We start from the raw sequence: 14,852 nt of genomic DNA on the forward strand, positions 1-14,852 counted from the left end.
ACTCTGAAAGGAGAACCAACGAAGCAAGGTTTGCATTTCTAAAAACAAGGACTGTGTATGTGTGGGTTGGGCACAGATGTGGGGGACGGTATTTTTCTAGTCACTGAGAGTCTAGTAATCCTGGTTCCTGACTCTCAAATAAATTTAAAACATAATCAAGCAAAATGACCTACAGAAAGCATTTGGTATGGAGAAGAGTTGGCTTATTATCTTCACAAAAATTTTAGCTTGAAGGGAGCTGAGAATTCTGTGCGAGAGAGCGAAGTTTTTGAGACCCTGCTTGGGGAGGAGCAATTCACTGCCTGAGTAAACGGAAACACTGCCCTTCAGGGAGAAATCACAGGGTCTAATGCACTGTCTAGGCTGGCAGGGTTTCACCAATATAAAGTGTGCTTCCCTAACTTTTGGTTTATAATCCACTAGTTTAGAAAACTTGTAATTCTTATTCTGAAGAGCAATTCTAAAATTTAAAGCCTGTTGCCTGCAAGTTCTTAAGCAGTCTAATTTCTTTTGAAATAGTTTCTGAAACAAACATAAGGCTTCAAAAATGTATATAATGCTTTCACTAACAAAAAAGATATTCTAAAATTTGAAAATATTGAACAATCAAGCATACTGTATTAGTCAGGTTGAAAGCTAAGGAATACTTACATATATTTGTGACTATAAACTGTATTTGTTTCCTTCCAGAGTATACAAATGACCCGGGCAAGGGCAATGAGAAATTATGCTTTACAAAATCAGGACTAAAAGATAAATAAACCTGTCAGATATTGTAACTATGTAAAATGATCTAAAAACTAAGGTACCAGTGAGTACACATTCAACTCCACTGCCAACCCAAACCACACACAGCAATCACTGAGACTTTTTCTAACGTACGGCACACCTAGAGGCAAAAATGCAAGAGAATCTTCGATTCTCTGCCACTTCTAATGGTCCCTGGAGATGGTACAGAAACCAGTGCTGGTCTTCTGACCCCAGAATGACTAACCCTTAAGGAAAAAAAGGCTTTTGGATTGGACAGATCACATGCACACAGTCGACACGACTCTTTTGGCAGAGCATGACTTGCTTTTACAAAACACCAGTGAAGAGTTATCCCTTTAGAGCATTGATGCAGCTCGTTACAAAACAAACTAGAATAATGAAACCAACCAATGTCTATTTCTGTAAGAAATAAGCCCTACCAACGAATACACTGATGGATGATTTAGGTAAAGACTGAAGAGCTGTAAGAAGAAAACAGAGCCAGAATACAATAATCTGTGGGCAAAGTTCAAACAAGTGAAAGGTTTTGTGGCCTATCTACTATTGATTAAATCTGACCGACTTAGGTGTCTGAACACCAAATTCTTTTTTTTTAAAAAAATATTTTATTTATTTTTCGAGAGAGGGGAAGGGAAGGAGAAAGAGTGGGAGAGAAATATCAATGTATGGTTGCCTCTCATGCGTCCCCTGTTGGGAACTGGCCTGCAACCCAGGCATGTGCCCTGACTGGGAATCGAACCACGATACTCTGTGTTCGCAGGCCCGTGCTCAATCCACTGAGCTACGCCAGCCAGGGCTTCCAAATTCTTTATTATTTGGGTAGGTTTTGTGGAAAAAATTTCTAACAAATGATTTGTTGAGTAATATAAAAAAATAAAAGGAACAAACAACTTCCTTATAATTAAGGCTGTTTTTCATTCAGATGGCACTATAGTTCCTTAACCTCAATTCCGAAATTCAAATTTTAAAATAAAACTTTGGTAACAAAACCAGACCTCACTTGGTGATACTACTTATAATCTTTATTTGGTCCATTCAATGTAAATATTTATATATATTTTGCTTCATAAAAATGCTCCAGAGTCTGTAAGGGGTGTTATATTAATATATGTCACACATACTGTACTTTTCTAAAATCTAAAAAACTCTAAATTCCAAAACACATCTGGCCCCAAGGGTATACAAGTAAGAGATTCTGAGTTCACAGTTCTCTTCCTTTCTATGTCCAAAGGACACTTTAAAGACATTAGAGGTGACATCATGAGCTATTAAAATGTTGAAGAACACATGTGTTTATAGCTAAATTATTTTTTCTAGATCATCCAGAAACCTGATCATGTTAAACGGGCACTGATGTGTTCTCTCCGTTAATTTCCCATCTCCTCTCCTGTTCCCAGCCCACTGACTCAAAATCATCACGCTCCACCAACCACACACAAACCCTGCAAGAGTCACAGTAGAGGGAGGCATGTGAATTGTGTCGACAATGCTCAGAAATTACCTGTAAGAAGTATTTTCATTAACCACAAAGTAATAAAAAACATTCTTAATTCAACATCTTGGAATGAAAATTCTGAAATCAGAAACTATGGTTCAATAACAAGGGAAAATACAGCTAGAGCAGACTGTGCTATTCTGACCAACCTTACACCAACCTTGGCGATGTGGTCAGTCCACTGACAAAGCTCCATGTGAATTTTTCCTAATCATCTCCAGATACATGGGAAATCACTTTGATCTGCCTGGCAACGCTCTTGAAAGTTTTTTTTACATGATTATCAAACATGGCAAGCAACCTGTGGGCAAAATAATTCTGGGCCTGTGGGAGGCCTATGCCAATAATACAAAAGAGAGGGTGGGAGGCCTACAAGTCATCGCTGATGGGAGGCTGATCTGAGCTTCCTGCTGCAAGGAAACTGAAGCACCACTGCACTGGCTGGGAGAAGGTTCTAAGTTCCCCACTGAAAGAATTATGAAGTAACAACTATAATCTAAAAGGTCAGGGTATACTGATTTTTTTATACCTCTCGGTCATTTGGTTGTTAATGAGACAGATTAGCACTTATTTGAACTTATGGCAGGTCAGTTGGAACAAAAAAGCTTTCACTTTTAATCCTCAAATCTACTTTTTAAGTTTTAAAAATAGCTTTACATGAAAATAATCTTAGAATAAAATACTCCACGACCATCTTTGAATCTATGGCTTTCTATGGTGGGGAGAAAAGACTTTAAGACTCAGGTAGAGCTGTCAATATATTTTATACTATTTTGGCTATTAATTCCAATGAACACTCATTGTAAGGTAAAATACAATACAGAAAGTATATTCAGCTCTGGCCAATTAGCTCAGCTGAGTAGACTGTTGTCCTGACAGGCCACTATTGTGGGTCTGATCACTGGTCAGGTCACATACAAGAATCAACCAATGAATGTGTAAGGGCCACAAGCCAACCTGGCCCGTGTGGCTCAGTAGGTTGGAGAGCCATCCTGCAAACAAAAGCGCTGCATGTTCGGTTCCCAACTGGGGTTCATGCAACAGGCAATCAACTGATGTTTCTGTCTGTCCCTTCCCTTCCCTCTCCCCTCTCTAAAATCAGTAAAAAAAAGTTAAAGAATCAACCAGTGAATGTGTAATTAGAACAACTCAATGTTTCTCTCTTTACCCCTTTTCCCCCATCTAAAATAAGTCAATTTAAAAAAAGAAGAAATTGTACTTAAACATTTTTTCTTAAGCTTAACTTTGTTAGCCATCAAGTTGAATTTCTTGTAAGCACTGATCTAGAGTGTTTTGGTAAGAGTTTTGGGTTTATTAGGTTCCTGGTCTATTATAAGCATTAAACATCTGCTTATAACTTTTTTAATAGAAAGGGTTTAAAAAAGAATTAATTCCCAGTAGGTTTTACATATTATTTCAGAAATCATTTGTAGACTCTATTTTTTTTAGACTCTATACTTTAACATGTTACAAATATCATGGCAATAGTTTTTCCTGTCAATTAAAATATGTGTTCCTCATCACTGAAAATGGTTGCCTTTTATAGCATACTGCACCTTTAAGCATAATACACAATGTACAGTTGTCAGTTCTCACAAGGGATATGATTTTCTGTGCAAAAATACCATGACCCCAATTGGTTAACAATTTAGAAAATGTATATAAACACCATGTGATGACCCACTTTTCTTATGTCCTTTGTATTGCTGGGACTTAGCCTTTTTCTTCTGTTTTGATGAACCTGATTGGCTTTCTCTTGACGCTGAAAAATAAAAAGGGAAAATTGGTACCAGCTAGTTGATTACAACTAACTACAGGTACAACTTAGATGAACTATCTTTACCAAGACCATAAGTGCATACTGCTTTGAAAATAAGGGTGCTTGTTCAGATAAACCATGAATCTCAGCACCATACAGATTCCACTACTTATTCAGTAAATAACTATAATACACCAGTAAATCTTATGCCTGTAATTTAAAACTCATTAACATAAGTCTAGTATAATTTGGTGAGTGCTCCTACTGTTGTGTTTCTAACAGTCATCATGTAACTGACAACTGAGTCACACGGCCATGGTACACACGGTCTGATTCTGTGATATTGTTGTTGAGTCTTAAGATCTTACCTGGCAACCAATCAGACACAGGTATATTCTTGTCCTGTGAGCTCACAAGATGATTTATGTGAGATAGTCCTCTGAAGAATTGCTGATTTTTACAAAAGGACACCTTTTCTGTATACCAACTTACACTGTGATGCTGGAGGCTGTAGTTGATATCCAGTTAACTGACACCACCCTACAGGATAGAGGTCAGGGGACTCACAGTCTACCCACTGATCATACTCTTCTTCCCATCCATCAAAATGTATCCTCAAGAGACGATGAATAATTCGAGTTACTGTGGCTACACATATTAAACGTGGCTCCATGAGATCTACTGCTTCTAATTTCATTCCTACACGGAATCCGTGATTTGGAACATCCTGACATGGAGAAGCAAAACATTAACACTGGTGAAAAGAAGGACGCATGACTCCACTATCACTACAGAGGAAAACAAGAAAGCAAAGTAACCAAGTAACATAATTTAAACCAAAAAACAACAACAACAACAGCAACAAAAAACCCAACCTAAATAACTCTTTAGTTACCGAAACATAAAAAGGTAAAGCATTTAAGAACTAGTTAGGCAATGTACTCATTCCCATTTTACTCAGATTAAAAAATAAAACAAAGTCTGGAAACAAGCTTTACTTCTTCAGTTAAAAAATGAATTTATATTGTTCTATCACTCTATTCCTTAAAATACAAATCTCCACTAAGAAATTCTAATATATTTTGATCAAATAATGGTTTGCATTTGTGTGTAAAATCCCGCCAAGTTATTATGCCAGCGTCTGCATTTACCTTATTAAACAGCTTTACTGGTGCTGCAACGGAGCCCGTTTCCCTGAGGTAGTCAAACCATTTAAAAGGAAGTTTAGTGTAACCTGAAAGACAGACCTGGTTTAAGTAGCAGTTCATTTCAAATTAGCATAACACAAAAAGCAGGTTAAAAAAGGTAACTCAGTATACGCTCAGATATTAGGGTATATGACAAACCTTTAACTCATGCTCTAAAACCACTGAGTATAATAATTCCTCCATGTCACTAGGCTATTCCTCCTTTTCTAAGCGGACACTAGTGTACCCACTTATCCCAGTAAGTGACTCTTCTGTCCTCTACTGTAAGAACTGTAGACTTTTGCTTCTTCAATTCTAGGCTTACAGTAGTCGAACATTTACAATTTCCCAATGACATTTTTTGTTCTTTGAAAGAAAAAAAAACCTAGCTGGACAAATACTATTTTTATAGACCTTTGGTTTTGGCTTCCCCTTCTTTTCTTAAGAGAAAAACATAGGCTCAGATATTGAAATTAGGAAAGTTAATGGTCAGGCCACAAGAACTATTTAAGGGCGTATCTTTTGAAAGCCACATGGGAACCTAAAAATGAAAACCTGCCCCCCTGAACTAAAGAATCTGTTTTTAAAAGAAGTTAATGTATGCAATAATCCATTGAGTCTATATCACCATCTCAACAGGGCTTGAGAATACTAATTCATGTTATAAAGCGTACAGATACTCAGAAAAAATTCTATACTAACACAATTTATTAAAGCTAGCTGGAATACAGTGCTTTTAGACTATCCCACAGTTCTTTTACATGTGTGTATATTTACATATGCAATATATACACATATTAGGTATTCACACAGCAAGAAATCTAGGGCTGTGTTACAATGTTGTACACAGATACCACAGAAAAAGACAGCAAGAAGGAAAACCTAAGTGTGTGTATTAACATGAGGTACCTCTAGGTGGAGTAAGTTCAATCATGTTAATTTCACAGAAACCAACAGGGAAAATTGAAGGGGAGGTTGCGTGATAACAGAACCAGTCAGATCCATCTGCTGCTTCTGAGCCATCGATCCCAATCATCAGGAATCCGTCAGCTAGCACCTTTTAAATGAAAAAAATTCCAAATATTTGAAATTAGACACCGTTATCACAAAAACAATTAAAAAAATCTATCTATCTATCTATCTATCTATCTATCTATCTATCTATCTATCTATCTATCTATCTATCTAATCTATCTTTAGAGGGGAAGGAGAGAGGGAGAGAAACACCAATGTATGGTTGCCTTTTGTGCATCCCCTGCTGGGAACTGGCCTGCAGGGAACCAGCCTGCAACCCAGACATGTGCCCTGACTGGGAATTGAACTGTGATCCTCTGGTTCGCAGGCCTGTGCTCAATCCACTGAGCTACACCAGCCAGGGCACAAAAACAATTCTTTAAATTTAAGCGGCACACTAAAAGAAAAGAAAATCTATTACATATAGGTCTCCTAAAAGTTAAAAAATGCTTCGTTTTTTAATGTTAAATAGCTAAAATTATAATGGAAAAGTCTGTGTAAATTCCAGTGTGTATCAGAAATAAAAGCAGGGTTACAAAGAAGGGATTTCAGAGATTTAGGAAGAACCGTGCCTCTGCCAAAGGCGCAGACTGCCTGGTGATGTGAAATCATGAGATCGGGCTGAATGTTCCTTCACAATTAACTATCTAATTATGGTTGGGTTCTAAATCATACTCAGAAATAACTATTTTTCTTTGGATTTACCACATAAGAAGAGTTTTTCCAACTATTTACACCTTCAAGCTCTAACTTCATCTCTCTTATTCCACAGATAACCAGGCTTCTTTACAACAGAATCTAAGGCCAGTTATGCAGGGTCTCCACCCCCCCCCTTTCGCACTTCAAAGTGTTGCAACAGCTCTTTTTCCGTCCCAAACAAACTTTTCCAGCTTGTCCTATTACCGTTGGTACCTTTGCCAAAACACCGTCTCTTATACTCTAAATCGAATGTCCCTCAATTTATTACATTAAAAATATTTTATGTGGAAAAAAAGTAAAAATACTTTATTTTGAAACAGTTCACTGTACAATGAATTCCTATATTGTCTTCACCTAGATACCTAATTGAAGTTATATGTATCTATATCTGTGTATCTATATATCTCTCTCTATATCCATCTATCCATACACACACACACACACACACACACACACACACACACACACACACACACACACACAGAGTAACTCCTTGCAGTCTGACCTCTGTCCTTACCCTACTAAACTGCTAAGTTTACTAATGACCTGAGTTTGTCAAATCCAGTGCCTTTTTCCAACACTTGTCCTCCTTAAACGTCAGCCTCCCCACAGTTTCCAATATCCATTGGCTACTCTTAACTTTTTGAAACCTTTTCTCCCAGACTCTCATTACAGTGCAGTCAACTGGTCAATATTCTCACCCCTGACCATTCCCTCTACATTTTAGTGGTGGCTGCCCTTTCACCTCCAACCCTTCAGTTTCTGATGTTAGCCCTGTTCTTTCTGTTTTGGTGTCCTTGTCCACACCCAATGCGTCAAAGACAGACTTCTATGCCAATGATCCCTCAAGTTTTATTGTGAGTTTCTCTCCATTCTAGTTTTTCAGTGCTGCATTTTACCTGCAGGCTGAACATATCGGCTGAAAGTTAACATAGGGCATCAAACTAACAACTTCTCTTACTCCTTCAAAGGTTATCAGTTCCAGGTCCTGCAACTCTCTGTGAACACTCGATCCTTTTATCCTTGCCATTGACTCTCTTCTCCACTATTCTGTTTGACAGCACTACTTTCAGCCTTCCCCTACGGACAGTTCCCTTTTACAAGTCAAACTTTCCTTTGGTATGACCTCTGTTTATGCCAGAATGCTTCGCCAAGCCATCCTGCCACTAACGTAAGCTCCGAAGGTCTGACCAAGCATTCCAAGTCTGCGCTGCTGGGTTACACATGATCTCTCAGTCTCTACTCCCAAGTTCCTTCCTTCTGGTGTTTTCTTCTACAGTGGGTATGTACAGGGTAGGGCAAAGCAGGCTTACAGTTCTGAGTACACGAAACACAGTTTATTCTTGTATTATTACTTATTAATTACTGCATTATTTATACAACTGTAAACCTACTTTTGCTCCACCCTGCATAGAATAACTTTCTCTTCCGGTGTCAACAGCTTTGTCCAAGACCCCTGGAAAGAACTACCCTCATCACATGGGATTCCTTTCTAAATACAACTCACTGAACTAGGGGCTAGTCTCTACCCTTCAGGGGACCAAGCCAAAGGGTGAGTTCAGCTCGATTCTCTGTTAGGAACTAGGATTAAACACAAAGACTGCTTGTCAAGCCACACATCAGAGCTGGAACTGATGTGATACAGAGCAGGACTGGGGCAACACGTACAGACTGTGTGGGCACAATGTCAATCAAAGGAAAGTGGCACAGACTCAGAACAGAGCAGAGGGGGACAAACAGGCCCGCGCCTTGCCGGTTCTCATCCCTTTTCTTCCATGTCTGTGAGACTGCCCATTGTGTCCTTGGAGTAACCTTCCTAGAGGTAACTTGGTGGGTTTGTTTCTTTTCTTTAAAGCTTTTATTTATTTATTTTTAGAGGAGGAGGGAGGAAGAGAGAAATATCAATGTGCGGTTGCCTCTCACGTGACCCCGCACTGGGGACCTGACCCACAACACAGGTATCTGCCCTGATGGAGAATTGAACCAGCGACCCTTTGATTCTCAGCGCGTACTCAATCCACTAAGTATACCAGCCAGGGCTTTTAAAAAAATGTTATTTATTTATTTATTTTTAAAGAGTAGAAGGGAGGGAGAAAAAGAGGGAAACGTCAGTACATGGTTGCCTCTTGAGCCCCCTACTGCAGACCTGGCCCCCAACCCAGGCATGTGCTCTGACTGGGAATCGAACTGGTAACCTTTTGGTTCACAGGCCAGCACTCAAGTCACCGAGCCACACCAGCCAGGGCTGGTTTCTGTTTCTTATAAACAAAACCCTTGCCCAGAATACTCAATGCAACTTGTCTGACGGGCACTGTGTGTGAACCACTTGTCATTTCCTAAACATGGCCTGTGCTTCCCTCCCTGGTTGCTTTCGTGCGCATTCTCTTCCCACAGCAGTTTCCTCCTGCATTTCTGCTGGGCCCATTTTACCACCCTTCCAGATTAAGTTTTCAAATGTCCTCCCTTCTACAAAGCTTTCCCCCCGTTCCTCTGAGCCAACGTGATCTCTCTTTTGTCTGAATCCCAACAGTACTTTGTACCTTTCTAAAGCCACGGTCAATCTTGCATTAAACTTATTTTTGTGCAGCTTACCTTGTTCCATGAGACAGTAAGCTTTTTGGAGTCCCCGAGCACAGATGGCATTAACTAAGTATTTCCTGAGTATAGTCTGACATTGTACTAACTGGATACTTTGGACAAGAGCACGGAATAATGGCACTAGGTCCCAAACCTGGAGAGTCACAGTCACCTAGAGAACTCTGTGCTTTCAAACCAAAGGCAGATTTCTAGATAATATTTCTCATGATTCTGATAGAGCAGGTCTGGAGCAGGCCATGGAAACCTGTGCTTTAAATCATAGAAGGTAACTCTGATCGCTAGTCAGAAAATGAGGAAGAATAGAGTTTGGAGCCAGTCTTTTCTAGCTGTGTGACCTTGAACAGGTGCTTGAGACATGGCAGCCATCATCACTGTTTTTAATTCTTTTGGCTTTAGGTTTTAAACTGGGTTGAAATGCAAATCACAATTTAAGTTATATCTTTACATAAATATACTTGGGATCAGTGGTTCTTAACCATGGCTGTGTTTATGGATTACCTGAGGATTTGGGGAAAAAACAAAACAAACAAAAAAACCGAAAACAAACAAACAAAAACCCTAACACACACACCAACTCTGGGGCCTCAAACCACACTGATTAAATCAGACAGGGGGACAAGAGGCCCGATTACCTATTTTATAAGTTTCCCAAGGGATTCTGATGCCTAACTGAAAAGCGAAAGCCACTGTTCTAGAGCTTTTCCTAAAGCAGTTTCAGAAAAGAGAAAAAACTAAAAATAAAAAAGAGAAAATAATTTTAAAAAGAAAAAGAAAAAAGCACTATCAAAAGGAAAAAAGGCACAAAAAGTTAATATAGGAAACTGAAGATAATATTGGCCTTGTTACAATTCTGTGTTGGACTAGCTCTGACCAGGAAGTAATTTAATTAAATATTCTCCCTCTACTTAGGATATATTTCAACAAAAAGTGGCAGACTCAAGATGACAATCTTGACAACAAGCTACACAAAAAGAACCTCTGATAAGAGAATTCAAATTCATTTTGAAATTATTAGCAACTTCCCAGTGAAGATCCAGACACGTATTTTATGTCAAAACGAACTGCTTTAGGGCTTCCTTCTCCTATTACCTTAAATACAGTTCCTATAACTGCATTTCTGTATTTTAATACCCATTCTCTTACCTTTCTAATGGTTGCGACACATATTGTGGAAAGATTTAATGGGTCTATAGCTTCCAATTTCATTCCTTCCTTGAACCATTCCCCACTCTGGTCTACTTCTTTTACCTAAAAAATTACATGAAAGCACACCTACTGTTACAACTGTTATAATTTTAATAATTACAGTGTTACCAATTAGAAAAGGTTTACCACATGGAAATATCAAATGCCTTCTCCTACCTACCTAATATTTTAACTCAAACTTCCATTAGGGAACAGAGAGAATTCAGGTAAATAGACAGAATTTAAGGGTAATTATAATCAATAGTTGTGACACCTATGAATTACAAGGTCTCAATCCTTTTAAGTGAACATATGTAATTGTGATTTCCATAATTTAGGAAAAACCCACAACCCTCTTTCAAACATAATTTACAAATGAGGGTTCTTATAAAAACTTCTTACCTTAGCAAATAAATGTGGTGGTGTATCAAAATGTCCATCCTGTTTCTTTGTAATATCTACAAGGAAAAGTTACATACTAATCTGTCAGCATTTGTGAGAAGATCAAAAACCACGTTTCTTTGAAGGTTTCAAACTCACAAGGTATGTATACTCTAAAACACGGCAAAGATACATACCTTCTACATTTACGATGAATACCTTTAATAGTCTCTCTTGTCAGGATACATGTGCCATTAAGTATAGCCAGCCAATTAGAATGCTGGTTATTTCCCTAATTAGGGAATTATAACTTTAGAAACATGTTTTAATGTGTTTACTATTAAGTCTAACCACACGTAATCCTGCTATTTTGATTAAAATTGAATGGCATGGGAAAGGCTATCTTTAGATCTTTCAAATGGGCCGGATAAGAAAAGTGTAAAAAAACCAAATGTAGTTGTGACCAGAAGGGCATTATTTTAAAACTGAGAACAAGCAGAAGGAATATAAAGGAATTAGGACACAAATATTCTGGTGTGAAGCTTCCCTAATTAAGGCAGAACAAACAGCCCAGACAACTAAGCTGCTAATTTTGACCTATGCTATTCTGGAAAGAAAAATAACCAAGTAGTGCACTTCATCCTCAATGACACTCTCAACAGGAGTTCTTGTGACAGGTGCTTACCAGATCTTTTGAATCGATGGCCTATGCTTCGAGACCAACCGATATGATGGATCAATGGGCTGTGCATGTGGCACCAGAAGTCATCTGTTCTGTCTTCACTGTCTTCATACACCAGCCTTAACCTTCCTCCAATGACACTCTCCACCACTGCTACTCGTGTTCGACACAAATGCCTCTTGTCAACCACTTCTACTCTCATGCAAGGTTTGAAAGGGTACTGCATGCTTTCTGAAACCTTGAAACAAAAGCGGATGAAAACTCTTTGGAATTCGAGACAGAGGTGTACAAGTCATTTTACTACTGTGCTATTAAAACTACTGATATTCAATAAGGCTCTGGCTCACTAAATCAAAACGATTCCTTAACAAAACTCGGAAGTTACTCCTTTTTACAGAGTTCTCATGTGACACTCCAGTCCTTTCTAAGTGTTTACCTTTTGTGAGAAATCGGGAGGAAGCGTTTTGGCACCAGTAAGTCGTTTCACTAGGAAAGCTTTCCAGTTAGTATACTTATGCTGAATAGCTAGAACAAAAGAAATAACCAGTTACACTTTAGTGAAGAGTGTAATTGCTTCATAGAGTATTTGTTAAGGAAAAATAAATTTGCTTGCAATATACAATATCAATCAAGGTCCAGAAGAAGGGCAACAAAAATACAGAAAACAAGTATGTCTTGCTAGCAAGTATGTTACTTGAAATCAAAAATATACTTTTAATTCCTATATCACCTTAATGTTACTATGACTGAAACTGCATTAAACTATGTGTATTTAAATTACAGTGAGGACAAGCAAATTACTTACTTCTAGGAGGGACAAGAGGTTTTCCACTGGCTGCACACCAACCAACTGGATGGATATCAGAACCACACACATTGCACCAGAAGTCTAGAGCAGAGTCATTTTCAAATCCTTCATATCTTAACAGGGCATTGTAACCTGAAATCAACAAAGCAATCCCCACATAAGGAGAAACCAAACGAAGTAAGACAGGACCTAGCGCTGGTAATGGCGGGAAGATGTCAGTGTGCACCTGCACCAGAAACAGCTGCAGGACTGGTGCACAGACAGATGGCCAGGCCCCACCCCAGGGATTTTGACTCAGATCTTCGGTGAGTCTGAGGATTTGCATTTCTAACTCGTGCCTAGTGATGCTGCTGCCACTGGTGCAGGGATGGGACTCTGAGAACCACTTGGTGCACAGGACAACACTCCAACTGAGAACCATTTCTACAACGCAGTTAGTTGATGGTTTTCAGAGCACGGCTTTCTCCTTTGAATGTATTTCAATTTCACTCATAGTTTTCTTAAATTCTAAAAAATAAATCTGCAGTGAAAACAGGGTTGGGAAAGTTCTAGAATGTGTAGTTTTGAAAATGAAATGAAAGATGATTGTGTGGTTAATAAAACCTTTTTAAGTCACAGAAATCCAGTTAAAGTGCATTTCAGAGAAATTACTTTATCCACCTGATATGGTGGACCAATTATTCTTGGATAATTTGGATTTAGCTACTTCCAAAGTCTAAATTTTTCAACCTATTTATTTGGAAATAAGACTACAAAAATGCTAGGTAAAGAAATTCAGTAAGTACAAAAAATAGTATGTGAAATCATTTAAAAACTTATCAACTAAGCAAATAGGAAGCTGAATTTCATAGAAAGAACAGAAAGGTTATAATATAACCTGTTTGTAATTTAATAAACCTTATGTTGAAATAGATCAAGGCCTTTAGTGGAATAAGAGAGGACCAGTAAACTTGTATTTCAGGCCAGGAGGTAAGTTCAGTCAGCATTTCCAAAAGGTAATATCTAAGACAAAAATTTATAGCATTAAACCTTTAGCCTTAAAATTCAATAGTTCACAGAAAAATTCACAAGTGTGTGCTTAACTGTTGTTAAACTCTATTTCGTATTTATTCTCAGGCTCACTTTTAAAACATCATTAAAGTGGCTAGAGTAACATATATGAGGCAATTAGATAAAAGAGAAAAGTGAAGTCAGAGATGGAAGGTAGATATAATTCTTAGATATTCAATGCAACTGAATTTAAACATCTACGACAGAAACAATATATCACTGTTTTAAATTAATGGTGTAGAGAATACAATCTTTTAGAAATGCTCATATTGCTGGGAAAATATCTGAAGAAAAAGGTGGAAATTGAATTGGATTATATGCTAAGTACAAAGCATGGGACAGACTTCCAGTCAGGATGGTGGCACAGGCAGATATGGCTCACCTCTTTGCACAACCACGTCAAAACTGTAATTAAAATCCATAATAACCACCACTCAGAACCATCAGAAATTAAGTTCAATGGAAGTCTGGCAACTACAGAATTAAAGAAATCATATCCATCCAGACTGATAGGAGGGGCGCATGTGCAGAAAAGGGTGCTCCCTCACGAGTGACAGCTATAACTTTGGGAGGGAATCTCGGGAACAAGGAGTCCCAGCCCCACACCAGGCCTCCCAGCCAAGGGTTCCAGTGGCAGGAAGGTAAGTCCCCACAACTTATGGCTACAAAAACCAGAGGGGATTGAGTCCATGAAAGAAACTTCTGGAAGTTCCTCCTACAGAAACCCACACACAGACTCACCTAATCAGATTCACTCCCTCTGAGCTCCAGCAGTGGGGCAACATCTTGAAACGCACTAGTGGCATAAAGGGGGGAACTGAAGTGTCTGGCATCAAGGTGAGCAGAGGCCACTGTCCCTTTTCTAAAGCCTCCCCTGAGAGAACTTGCAAGCTAGTGCCATAGTTCAGACCCCATCAACCTGTCTAATGCCCTGACCCGCCTTGGAGATACCCAGAGACACCATCCCACCCAACTTACGGGCCCACTCAAGCCACTTTTCCATATAAATGGCTGGTCTTGGCTCAGGCCACATGCCTCACAACTTCCTAAATCTTCTCAAACAAGCAAAAGGTGGTCTCAGTGAGTCCCCAGAGCTGCAGTAGCAGCAGCCAGCCTACATTCGTAGCTTGGCTTCACCTAGGCATCTCCAAGCCCAGCACAAGTACCAGCCATCTCAGATTGCTTTGTAACTCAGGCAGGGTAGCCCCAGGCAAAACACAGGT

The 14,852-nt window shown here is 38.9% G+C and overlaps 1 protein-coding gene across 13 annotated transcripts in view; it reads right to left on the reverse strand.

The window, feature by feature from the left end:
- MBTD1 (mbt domain containing 1) overlaps positions 1 to 14,852 on the reverse strand; it is a 70,792-nt gene that overhangs the window by 7,694 nt on the left and 48,246 nt on the right. For all 13 annotated transcript variants that reach the window (XM_053654964.1, XM_053654967.1, XM_053654972.1 and 10 more), the window contains 9 exons: positions 12,577 to 12,711; positions 12,208 to 12,296; positions 11,775 to 12,009; positions 11,111 to 11,166; positions 10,667 to 10,771; positions 6,122 to 6,269; positions 5,177 to 5,259; positions 4,518 to 4,752; positions 3,951 to 4,028 (listed from right to left, as the gene is read on the reverse strand). In XM_053654964.1, the coding sequence (XP_053510939.1) occupies positions 3,951 to 4,028; positions 4,518 to 4,752; positions 5,177 to 5,259; positions 6,122 to 6,269; positions 10,667 to 10,771; positions 11,111 to 11,166; positions 11,775 to 12,009; positions 12,208 to 12,296; positions 12,577 to 12,711 (1,164 nt within the window). The remainder of the gene's footprint in view (positions 1 to 3,950; positions 4,029 to 4,517; positions 4,753 to 5,176; positions 5,260 to 6,121; positions 6,270 to 10,666; positions 10,772 to 11,110; positions 11,167 to 11,774; positions 12,010 to 12,207; positions 12,297 to 12,576; positions 12,712 to 14,852) is intronic.

Source organism: Artibeus jamaicensis, unplaced genomic scaffold, assembly GCF_021234435.1.
Source record: "Artibeus jamaicensis isolate MK-2021 breed Jamaican fruit bat unplaced genomic scaffold, CSHL_Jam_final contig_1998, whole genome shotgun sequence".
Classification (NCBI taxonomy): domain Eukaryota; kingdom Metazoa; phylum Chordata; class Mammalia; order Chiroptera; family Phyllostomidae; genus Artibeus; species Artibeus jamaicensis.